This window comes from Oncorhynchus tshawytscha, linkage group LG21, assembly GCF_018296145.1.
Source record: "Oncorhynchus tshawytscha isolate Ot180627B linkage group LG21, Otsh_v2.0, whole genome shotgun sequence".
Taxonomy (NCBI): Eukaryota; Metazoa; Chordata; class Actinopteri; order Salmoniformes; family Salmonidae; genus Oncorhynchus; species Oncorhynchus tshawytscha.
This window is the reverse complement of record NC_056449.1, coordinates 31,083,381-31,094,898: the sequence shown is the minus strand read 5'-3', so window position 1 is coordinate 31,094,898 and position 11,518 is coordinate 31,083,381. Positions and strand designations below refer to the sequence as shown.

The following is an 11,518-nucleotide window of genomic DNA, read 5'->3' as shown; positions in this document are numbered from 1 at the left end:
CACCTGGCTACAGTAACACTACAACACTTTCACCTGGCTACAGTAACACCACAACACCTATCCCTGAAGGTAGAGGTTCAGCTTCATCAGTGGTCCAGCGTTTACCTGCCCCCTCACCACAGTGTAGAGAAACCCACTTGTCACCTAAACCACAGAATAGGTACTCTAGCCCTTCATCTGAATCCGTGGTCCCTGTGCATTCCTTTGAGGCCAGAGACAGAGCTGTCTCACATGGGGTCAGAGGTACAGCCTCTTCACCTGACGATACAGATCGGTCTTTACCTGAGACCAGAGTAGCTCAGTGCTTACCTGAACCAAGGAACATCAGCCCGTCGCCTGAGTTAATTGCCAACCCTTTTTCACCTGATTACATAGTGTCATTTGAACCTAGGGTTAGAGCCATAGCACCTAAGTTAGAGGAGTTAGTGGACTCCATCAGTACACCTGAATTAGTGGACTCCATCAGTACACCTGAATTAGTGGACTCCATCAGTACACCTGAGTTAGAGGACTCCATCAGTACACCTGAATTAGAGGACTCCATCAGTACACCTGAGTTAGAGGACTCCATCAGTACACCTGAGTTAGTGGACTCCATCAGTACACCTGTGCTGATACCTCACCTGTCCCCTGCAGAGAGAGACCTGAGCTCCTCAGAGGAAGCCCAGAGCACCATCTCAACACCTGCCCCCAGGTACACCCCTCCTACACCTGTCACCTCCTCACCTGAGCTCAGGTCTACCAGTACCACACCTGAACTCAGATCAGCCAGAATCACACTTGAATTGAGATCAACCAGTGTAACACCTGAACTCAGTCTGCTCAGTGTCCCAACTGAACTCAGGTCAGCCAGTGTCACAACTGAAGTCAGTTTAGCTAGTATCACATCTAGTTCTGAACTACTCAGGTCAACGAGTCTCACACCTGATTTGAAATCAGATCCATCCTCCTCAACTAGCTCATACCACTCAGGTTCCTCCTCATCCTCAGACACCTGGACAAAAACGTCCTCAAGAACCCCCTCACCTGAAACAAGGTACTATAGAACCCTATCAAGAACCCCCTCACCTGAAACAAGGTACTATAGAACCCTATCAAGAACCCCCTCACCTGAAACAATGTACTATAGAACCCCATCAAGAACCCCCTCACCTGAAACACGCTATGATAGGACCCTATCAAGAACCCCCTCACCTGAAGTAAGGTATGCCAGCCCCCCTATAAAACCCAGGAGCTCAGCGCAGTCACCTGTGATCAGAATCACATCCTCCACACCTGAGATCGAGAGAAGAGACCTCACACCTGAGGTATCTGGACAGGTAAAGGCCAAGTCCCTGGACCCTCGGTTCAACTCCTCCTCCACCCAGGTCTCAGGTATCACCTACTCCATCCTCTCCCCAGAAGCCAGGGTCTTGGTGTCAACACCTGAGATCAATGGTCTCCTCTCCTCAGCTGAGCCACAAGGCAGAACACACCTGTCACCTGAGAGGAAGAGCACCACCCCTACCGAAGAGAACAGATGGAACCGTCTCTCACCTGACTCCATAGGTAGAGGTTCCTCACCTGGAAGCAGAGGTACCAACTCCTCACCTGAGATTACAGGGATATACAGCTCTATCCTACATCCTCCTGAGACTAGAGAAATAGCTGCATCACCACAGCCACCCAGATATAAAAACCTCCCACCTGAGTATAAAACCCCTTCACCTCCGAAGAGTCAAACTGTCTCACCTTATCCAACATATAGAACCCCTTCACCTCTGCCCGGGTACACAGCCCCCTCACCTGGAGTGGAAGCTGCTCGCTCCTCATCTGAGCTAAACACTTCAGCCGACTCACCTGGAATAAAGAGTCCTGGCCCCTCACCTGAATGCAGGGCTTCACCTGGAGTAAAGAATCCTGCCCACTCACCTGAACGCAGGGCTTCACCTGGAGTAAAGAATCCTGCCCACTCACCTGAACGCAGGGCTTCACCTGGAGTAAAGAGTCCTGGCCACTCACCTGAACGCAGGGCTTCACCTGGAGTAAAGAGTCCTGGCCACTCACCTGAACGCAGGGCTTCACCTGGCTCACCTGGAGTAAAGAGTCCTGGCCCCTCACCTGAACACAGGGCTTCACCTGGCTCACCTGGAATAAAGAGTCCTGGCCCCTCACCTGAACACAGGGCTTCACCTGGCTCACCTGGAATAAAGAGTCCTGGCCCCTCACCTGAACGCAGGGCTTCACCTGGCTCACCTGGAATAAAGAGTCCTGGCCACTCACCTGAACGCAGGGCTTCACCTGGCGTACGTGAGAGGCGTGTTGGTGGCCTATCAGACAGACTCATTACTAACGGCACCTCAAACCCCTTGGGTAATCACCTTTCTCACGACTTCAGGGAAGCATCACCTACTGAAGAGAGTAGAGAGACCACCTCTTCACCTGTACTAGGAGAAATCCCAGTCCCCTACAAGTTCCCTGCCCATTCACCTGAGATCATAAACATCACACCTGAAATCAGAAACTTCACACCTGAAATCAGACCCATCTCACCTGATACCACTGTTTCTTCTAGAGGAAGGAGCCCCTCCCTTTCACCTGACCATGGGGTTACAGGCAACTCACCTGTCCAGAGACTGGAAGATCTGGAGCCTAAACATCTAGTCTCATCTCTAACCCCTGACCTTAGTGACAGCAGCAACCCCTCACACAAGTCTCCTACACCTGAGCACCCATGTAGAGAAACCTCACCCAACTCTAGGAATAAAACCATAGAGAGGCTAACTGAAGCAGACATGGCTCATCATATGGGTAAGGAAGACACCCCTTCTCCTTCCCTCACCAGGTTCACTCCAGTACACATCCTATCCCCGGTCCCTGGGAGGCCACATGGCCACTGGGGAAACAGGAATCACAGACCCCCTGAGACCCAGGCCATTGAGGTCATAATGGAGTCTGAGAACATGATGGAGTCTGTCACAGAGGCTGTGACATCCAGGGGAAGCCCCACTTTTTCATCTGTTGACAGTACACACCTGGAAAGGGAGAGGGAGAGAGATGAGGAGGAGGAGGAGGACAAGGAGAGAGATGGGGAAGAGGAGGAGGAGGAGAGGGAGAGAGATGGGGAAGAGGAGGAGGAGGAGGAGAGGGAGAGAGATGAGGAGGAGGAGGAGAGGGAGATGTTGTGGGAGATGCAACAGAGGGATAGAGAGACGCAGAGGGAAAGAAAAAGGAACAGAGAGATGGAGATAAGGGAGAAGGAGGAGAGGGAAAGAAAGATGGAGAGGCAGAGGGAGGAGGAGGGTGAAAGAGAGAGGGAGTGGCAAAGGGAGGAGGAGAGGGAAAGAGAGAGGGAGAGAGAGGAAAGGCAGAGACACAGGGAGGAAGAAAAGGAGAGGGCAATGGAGAGGGAGTGGCAAGCGGAGAGGGAGAGACAGGGGGAGGAGCAGGTGCCTGGAAAGGGGGAGGGAAGGCAGGAGGAGGCCAGTTACAAGGGGGAACAGGTTGACCTGTCATTCAGTGTCAGGAATAGAAAAGGGCCTGCAAGCCGCAACGCAGCTCCCACAAGCAGAGAGAGTCGACAGGGAATGCCAGCCGCTTGCTCCTATTCAGAGAGCCTGCTCACCACCAGACTACAACAGATACAACAGCTACAACAGCAACAACACTGTATACTGCACAGAGCTGCACAAAGCTCCCAGCCAGAGACAGCCAGAGGAGGTGGACCGGGACCCACCAAGAAGTACCAGCCCAAATACAAGCCTGCGATACCCCAGCTCGGGAGCTCCGTTCCTGGATGCGTCTCAGTTAACGGCTCCAGCTCCAGCATGGGCAGCAAGCTGGATGAGGAGGACAACGAGGTGAAGTGGTTCAGTGACGTGGCCTTCCGCAGCCTGTCCTCTGGATCCCCTCAGGTGGACTACCTGGACATGTACAACTCCAGCCACCGCTCCTCCACTGGAGCCTCCCAGCCCTCCACCCAGGACAGCCCAGCGGGGGCTAATGCAGCCTGGCTGGCCTATGCTGACCTCAGAGGGTCTGTTCCACAGCTGGACAATGAAGACTTCCCAGTCCCACGCCAGCAGCAGCAGCAGCCCTCCTCTGGGGCTTATTATCCACCCCATGACGACCTGGACTCATCCAAAAAATGTGAGATGGGCAGCTTTGAGTGTGTGGACGTGGCTGTGGAGAGAGAGGAGCCCAAGAAGGTGAGGAGAGGAGTGCCCAAGAGACAGATCCAGCTGAAGAGAAGGAATACGGCCGAGCTGAAGATGGGTGAGAACAGCAATGGTAGTCCCATCATGGTTCCTAGTCCTGTAATGGTTCCTGTGGCTCCTGTGGCTTCTATTGTTCCGATGGACAGTACCTCTCTAAAGAGACACAGCAGAGAGACGTTGCAGAGACAACACAGCACTCCTCCGGCCTTGCAGGAAGCCTACTGCCCGGAACCCAGCCCTGAACCTGCCACCGAGAGGACTGAGCAGACCAAGAGAAATGGCAAGCTCCAGAAGTCTTTGTCCCTGGACGAGACATGTACCAAAACCAAGATGGCCACCTGCCTGATCAACAACATCCTCTCCAAGAAGATGCAGAATGTTGGTAAACCAACTGACCAGGAAGGAGAAGGAGGTGACCTCAGCCCCTCTGAGGACAAAACCCCTCTTCCCCCTGATAGTGAGGCGTCAACCCTTAAAGAGTCCACAAAACCAGAGACACGGAATCTGAGTTCCAGCATAAACTCACGAAACAGTTTTTCTTCTGAGCACCTGGCTGTGAGAAGAGAGACCAGTCCAAACACTGACGTAAACAGACAACATGGAAGTTTTGGGGTGAAATCCAGTGTTAGACGAATGAACCATACTATTAATACTGACTCCACTTCTCTACAGCGAAGCAACAAGAGGCCTGAACCTCCCAACACAACCCCTGAGATGAGTCCCAACGCACATGTTGCTCCTGTTACCTTTCCTCGGAGAAGCAACGAGAGGCCTGAACCTACCAGCACAACCCCTGAGATGAGTCCCAACGCACATTTTGCTCCTGTTACCTTTCCTCGGAGAAGCAACGAGAGGCCTGAACCTACCAGCACAACCCCTGAGATGAGTCCCAACGCACATGTTGCTCCTGTTACCTTTCCTCAGAGAAGCAACGAGAGAATTGAATCTCACAGCAACAGAAGCCCTAACCATGTTAGCCCTTGGATGAGATCTGAGCCCCCTACTACTAATTGTCCTCAGAGAAACAGCGACAGAACTGAGTCTCCTGCCAGAAACCCAAACTCTTGGAGAACTGACCCGGTCAAACCAGAGATGAGGTCTGAACTGGTGTTCCCGTTTGAGAGTAAAAAACCCACAGAGAAGAATGCCAATATGGGGGGTAAGCAGACACATGACAGTAAATGGAGGGATGAGAGGGATGACAGTAAATGGAGGGATGAGAGGGATTACAAACAGGCAGGTGACTCAGCAGATGCAGCTGCCCGGAACACCAGCGTTCCCACTGCCACCCGAGCCAGCAGCACGCAGGCAGGAATGACAAACACAAAGCTGGAATACCCCTCTGACTCTTTAAACCATAAACATCCGAGTGTCAAGAGCACCTACATGTCCAAAACACCAGAGATCACTCTGAAACCCAGCCCTGTTACAGAGATAAAGAAAACCTCTTCTCTCAACATCTCACTGTTGCCCGAGATAGAAACTAAACCTGAGGGTAACCACGAGACTGCCTCCCCTGGGAAGACCTGTCAGAGAGAAACAACAGAAGAAGACAGGACAGTGGAGACTTCACATGCAGAAACCAGAGAGGAAGACAGGAGAATAGGGACTTCACATAGAGTAACAAGAGAAGAAGAGAAGGGGGTGAATACCTTGAACAAGATGAATGAACAGATGGTGAATATGGATGCCAATAGGAACAGTAAAGCCAAAGCTCCCATGCACAAAGTGAGAGATGTGAGAAGGCTGGTGAAAAACACATACAACCTGTCGTTCAAGGCCATGCCAGCACCAGAGAAGGAGGAGAGGAGTGAGGAGAGGGGAGAGGAACCGAGACAGGAAAGGAGGGAGGAGAGAAAAGAGGAAAGGAAGGAGGAAAGGAGGGAAGAGAAGAAAGATGACAGAGTGGAAAGGAAAGAGGGGAGGTATGAAGAGACAATAGTAAGGAGAGAAGAGAAGAAAGAGGAAAAGCTACCACCTCACCCAATATCTCTTCAGAAAGAGGAAAAGCTACCACCTCACCCAATATCTCTTCAGAAAGAGGACAAGCTACCACCTCACCCAATATCTCTTCAGAAAGGAAAGCTACCACCTCACCCAATAAAAGCTACCACCTCACCCAATATCTCTTCAGAAAGAGGAAAAGCTACCACCTCACCCAATATCTCTTCAAAAAGAGGAAAAGCTACCACCTCACCCAATATCTCTTCAGAAAGAGGAAAAGCTACCACCTCACCCAATATCTCTTCAGAAAGAGGAAAAGCTACCACCTCACCCAATATCTCTTCAGAAAGAGGAAAAGCTACCACCTCACCCAATATCTCTTCAGAAAGAGGACAAGCTACCACCTCACCCAATATCTCTTCAGAAAGAGGAAAAGCTACCACCTCACCCAATATCTCTTCAGAAAGAGGAAAAGCTACCACCTCACCCAATATCTCTTCAGAAAGAGGACAAGCTACCACCTCACCCAATATCTCTTCAGAAAGAGGACAAGCTACCACCTCACCCAATATCTCTCCAGAAAGAGGAAAAGCCGATGCAGATGGAATTCAAAGCTATCAGCTGGAGAGAAAACAAAAACAAAACAACAACAATGTCCAACAAAACAGAGAGAGAAACGTCTAGAGGCGAACCTAAGCCGGTGTCCAAAGGACCCCGGAACCTCTCTGATGTAGCACCTAAGAGTTGCGCAACAGAGGAAGTAGCTGTGACAGAGACAGAGTCAAACCAACACAAGACCCCTGTAAAGGACACTGTCAAAACAGAACCAAGCAACACCAAGGTGAAACCCAGTGAAACAGAGTCACTGAGAGTAACCAGGAGACACCGAAGTATATCAGAGGCTAGTGACAAACCTGAAGTGGTGAGAAGAGATACCAAGCCACCTATGCTGGGCAGCAGCCCTAAACTCCCCAGTAAAGACAGAAGAGTGTCTTGTGCTTCTCTGGTGCTACAGGATGGATCTAATAAGCCCAAGTCATTCTCAGCCTTAGTTCCTGCCTGTTCCCCAGGTCCAGCTCCAGCATTCCCAGCCCCAGCTCCAATCCTGGCCTCCTCACCCTCACTTGGTCCCAAAGCTTCGCCAGCCCCAGCTTCTCCTCCAGCACCAGCTTCATCCCCAGTTCTAGGCACTCCACCTTCCACTGTCCCCATCAAGACCCCTACCCCCAGCCACTCTGTGTCCATACTGGTGAAGGAGAAGGGCTACCAGGCAGATATTGGGTCTTTGGTCTCTGAGGCTGTGTCAGAGGCCATAACAAGGAGTGGGCGTGAAGGTGGGGGTGGAGGTGGAGGCGTCCCAGGGAAACATATCAACCAAATAGAGATCCCTCTTCAGACCCGTGGACCCTCAGATGGGGGTACGAGTGACTCACACAGACAGAGAACTTACTCGTCCTCTTCTTCATCCTATGTGAAAGCAGCCTCATCCGTATCATCCTCAAGCACTGTGAAAGAAACCTCATCCTTCTCCTCGACCTCTGTCAATGCATCAACTTCAGCCTCATCCTTTTCCTCATCTTCCGTCAATGCATCAGCCTCTTCCTCACATACCCATTCGGCCCCAAATTCTCCCGGGCTTCGAAGAGACTCTGCTCAAACGGAAGACAGTGTTAGGACCCCTTCGAATCAGGAGAGGGTTAGTGTCAGAGCCACGGTCAGAGACATAGAGCAACGCACGACATCATCACCACCACCCTCACAGAAGAAAACACAGGAAGACACTGCTGAAAAAGAGACGGTGAAGAAATCAACCTACTCACCTAAGTTACCAGGCTCGCTACCAGGCTCACCAGCACTGATGAGAAGATACAGACCACAAGTGATCGAGGTGAGGTCGTTGTCCAAAGAAATACATAAACAAGATAAACAAGAGAAGAACATCACGTCAAACACCAGACCGCAAGCTATAGAGGTTCACTCAATATCCAACGGTCCGCCACTGGCACTGAAACCAAAGTTCAAACCGACAGATGCAAATTCACTGTCCAATGAAATACAGCAGAAATCCGTGGAAGCACCAACATCAACCTTCAAACAGAACACAGAAGAGGAGAGACCTGTGAACAATGAGAAACCATCAACTTCAGCTACGACTATCCACAGACATCTATCGAATAATTCGACCCCAGCGTCTAACTACAATAAAAAGTTATCAGTTTCTGCAGTGTCTAGCTACAGGCCTTCACCTACCAAAACAACAATCATCGCTAGTTTCTCTCACAAACCACCATCAACAACAGTAGACACAGAGACATCCAATGAAAGGCCAAAGCAACCAGAGGCCTCAACCCAGGGACAAGGAGAGGCCCCCAGCTACACACAGAGACCCACAACCCTCACAGTCTCAGCCCCAGCTCCAGCCCCAGCTCCGAACCAAGCCCCTGCTGCCCCAGATCCTGCCCAAGTCCCTACCCATGCCCCTGCCCAAGTCCCTACCAATTCCCCTGCCATACACTCAAGCCAGTCAGCTGATGTGGATATAACCAACCACCTGCAGCATCCAAAAACAAAAACAGCATACCCTCAGGAGCAAACTATGCCGGTTACCTTCAACAATACAAACCAACCTGCCACGGTATCCACAAACACACAGGCTCCCGTATACACACACCACATACACACACAGCAGCCCATACACAGATCCTTGTCTAGCGACCACTCGCAGAGGGCAGACGACCTGCGTTTCTACGCATCAGATGACCCCCCTAGTTATGACGAGAGAGAGAGGTTCAGCCCCCTCCACCTACCTGACCTGCCCCAGAGGAAGCTGAACCGCTACCACCCCTCCTCTCCCTTCTCCTCTGCCTCCTCCCGTCCCCCTCCCTGCTCCTGCACCTCTGGCTGCCCCTCCCACGGCCTTACACCCCATCACCACCACCACTCCCCCCACACCCCTCCCTTCCCCTCCCCCTCCCACTCCCCTGGTCAACCTCCTCTCCGCCTACACCAGTGCAGAGCGGATCCCCATTCTCTGAGATCAATCGGCTACCAGCCCAGCTCTCCCAAATCATCCAACCTCCCCAGCCCCACTCAGCCCCCTCCAGGCATGTACCAGTCCCTCCACCAACCCCACCCCTCCATACTCCAGCCCTGCCTGGCTGACCGCCCTCTCCAGCACCCCCAACACATGGAACCCCGCCGGGCCCCCACTCTCCACCGCTCCCCCCAGGGCCAGCCATCTGTCTCCGGGGGCCCCTACAGTGACCACAGCCACTCTCCCAACCTGCCCCCTATGGACCCTCAGTACTTGTGCAGCTCACAGAGCCTAGGGCCATCCTATGGATCTGATTATGGGAGTCTGTCTGGGTCTGACTACCCAGACAGTACAGGTGGTCTGGGGTACGGGCAAACCCCTCGCAGGGTCCTCATGGATCCTGACACGGGGAAGTATTTCTACATTGAGGTGCCTGTGCAGCCACTGAGGAAGATGCTGTTTGATCCAGAGACGGGCCAGTACGTGGAGGTGCTCATCCCTCAGAGTACCATGTCTCACTCAGGACTTTACCCTCCTTTGGCCGCTCCCTACTCCACTGCCTCAGCGGCCCCCTACTCTTCCATCCACAACCCCAATATATATGCCCCAGCCCCCCAGTACCTCCCCTATGGCCCCCCTCCTCCTGCACCTCATCCCCAGCCCCAGCCACCCCGCCACCCAGAGGCTCCAGTCCCAGGGACGATGCACCAGAATGGCGCTCAGGTCGGCTATGGGAGCCCCGGGAGCCAGGGGTCCAAGCCGGAGCCCCAGAGTCATGCACCTCTGGACCAGAGCTACCTGGATAGCATGTACTACGTCCCTACAGGCATGAACACTAGCCCCCCGGACTGCTACCACAAACAAGCCTCCAGTCTGCCCAACGCGGGGGGGAAGAGGGCCTGAAACAGTCGTCTTCCTGGTGCCTGTAGGGTCTCAGAATACAGCCATGCCAGGGTGTATATGAGGTGCTCTAATGTAAGCCTCAGGCCTTGATGTTAGCTTTGTTTCCCTGGCAACTGGACTGGAGTGAATGATTCTTTAGTTGTGGTTGTTTGTTGTTTTTTAAATGTTTTGTTGTTTATGTTCTTCGCTGCTTTTTATTTGCCTGGTTGCCTGATTATGTTAGCTTTTCATGCATTGATTTGGTAAGAGAAAAAAACTATTATTGTGTTTGAAGGTCCGTGAGGATATTTCTGGGATTTCTAATGATATTTTTCTTCGACAAAAACAAAAAAATCTAAATGTTCTACTGGTTACCTAAAAGCCATCAGGTGTGCCTTATCCATTCTCAGAGATGATTCATTCAATCTAAACAAACACTTACTGTTTGCATTTACATTACGTTTAGATACATGTTTCAATGCATACGTCTAATATTTAAATAAATTCACCTTGTATTAAAACCAATATCTCCTAAAGACTTGAAACTGCTATTTGGGAAGATCTCATGGATGTGATGTTTTTCTCTGTTTATTAATGAATGAATAGGTTTTGTTCACAAAGAAGCTGCAATGACACTAATAAAAATGTGTAAGATATTGAATGTAATAAAACTACTGTAGAATGCACTGGTCTGTTCTGTCTTGATACTTCTGAATAGATACTGATACTTCAATCCAACACCTGACAGATGGTGTTTATCCAGACCATGTGACCAAAAGAAGCGTCGCCTTCCTAAGACGCTGCATCAACCAATGGTGGTGTGCTACATCATGACAGCTGTTGACCTCAAGATTGCTAGAAGATAATGATGTAAAATACCTATCCTGGCTTTGTAAGATCTGGCCTGAATCAGCAAAGTCTGGACAGAGGAACGTGCCCAAACTCTAATCCCTAATGGCCATGTAACTTGATCAAGAGGAACTCCTGGCCCTACTGCACCAATAAGCTTCGGGAGGGACTTTTTTTAATACTCCACCTACTCAAAGGTACTCATAAACTATGCCTCCTGAGTGGCGCCGCAGTCTAAGACACTGCTTCACTACAGATCCGGATTCGATCCCAGGCTGTGTTGCAACCGGCCGCTATCGAGAGACCCATGAGGCAGCGCACAATTGTCCGGGTTAGGGGAGGGTTGGCCGGCCGGTATGTCCTTGTCCCATCGTGCTCTAGTGCCTCCTTTTGGCGGGCTGGGCGCATGCACATTGGTGTGGCGGGCTACTGGGTTAAGTGAGCAGTGTGTCAAGAAGCAGTGAGGCTTGGTGGGGTCGTATTTCGGAGGACACTCTTGACCTTCGCCTCTCCCGAGTCCGTAGGGGAGTTGCAGCGATGGGACAAGACTGTAACTACCAACTGGGGAGAAAAAAGGGGTAAAAAGTTTTTAAAAATCTAAATAAATTAGTAC

General features: G+C 51.3%; 1 protein-coding gene across 1 annotated transcript; it reads left to right on the top strand.

The window, feature by feature from the left end:
• The first annotated feature begins 3,363 nt into the window (after positions 1–3,363).
• LOC112242795 (nucleolar and coiled-body phosphoprotein 1) lies at positions 3,364–7,436 on the top strand. Its single transcript, XM_042303009.1, has 3 exons — positions 3,364–5,010; positions 5,095–6,280; positions 7,211–7,436. The coding sequence occupies exons 1-3, from the start codon at positions 3,381–3,383 to the stop codon at positions 7,434–7,436; spliced, it is 3,042 nt and encodes a 1,013-aa protein (XP_042158943.1). The 5' UTR covers positions 3,364–3,380.
• The last annotated feature ends 4,082 nt before the right edge of the window (positions 7,437–11,518 follow it).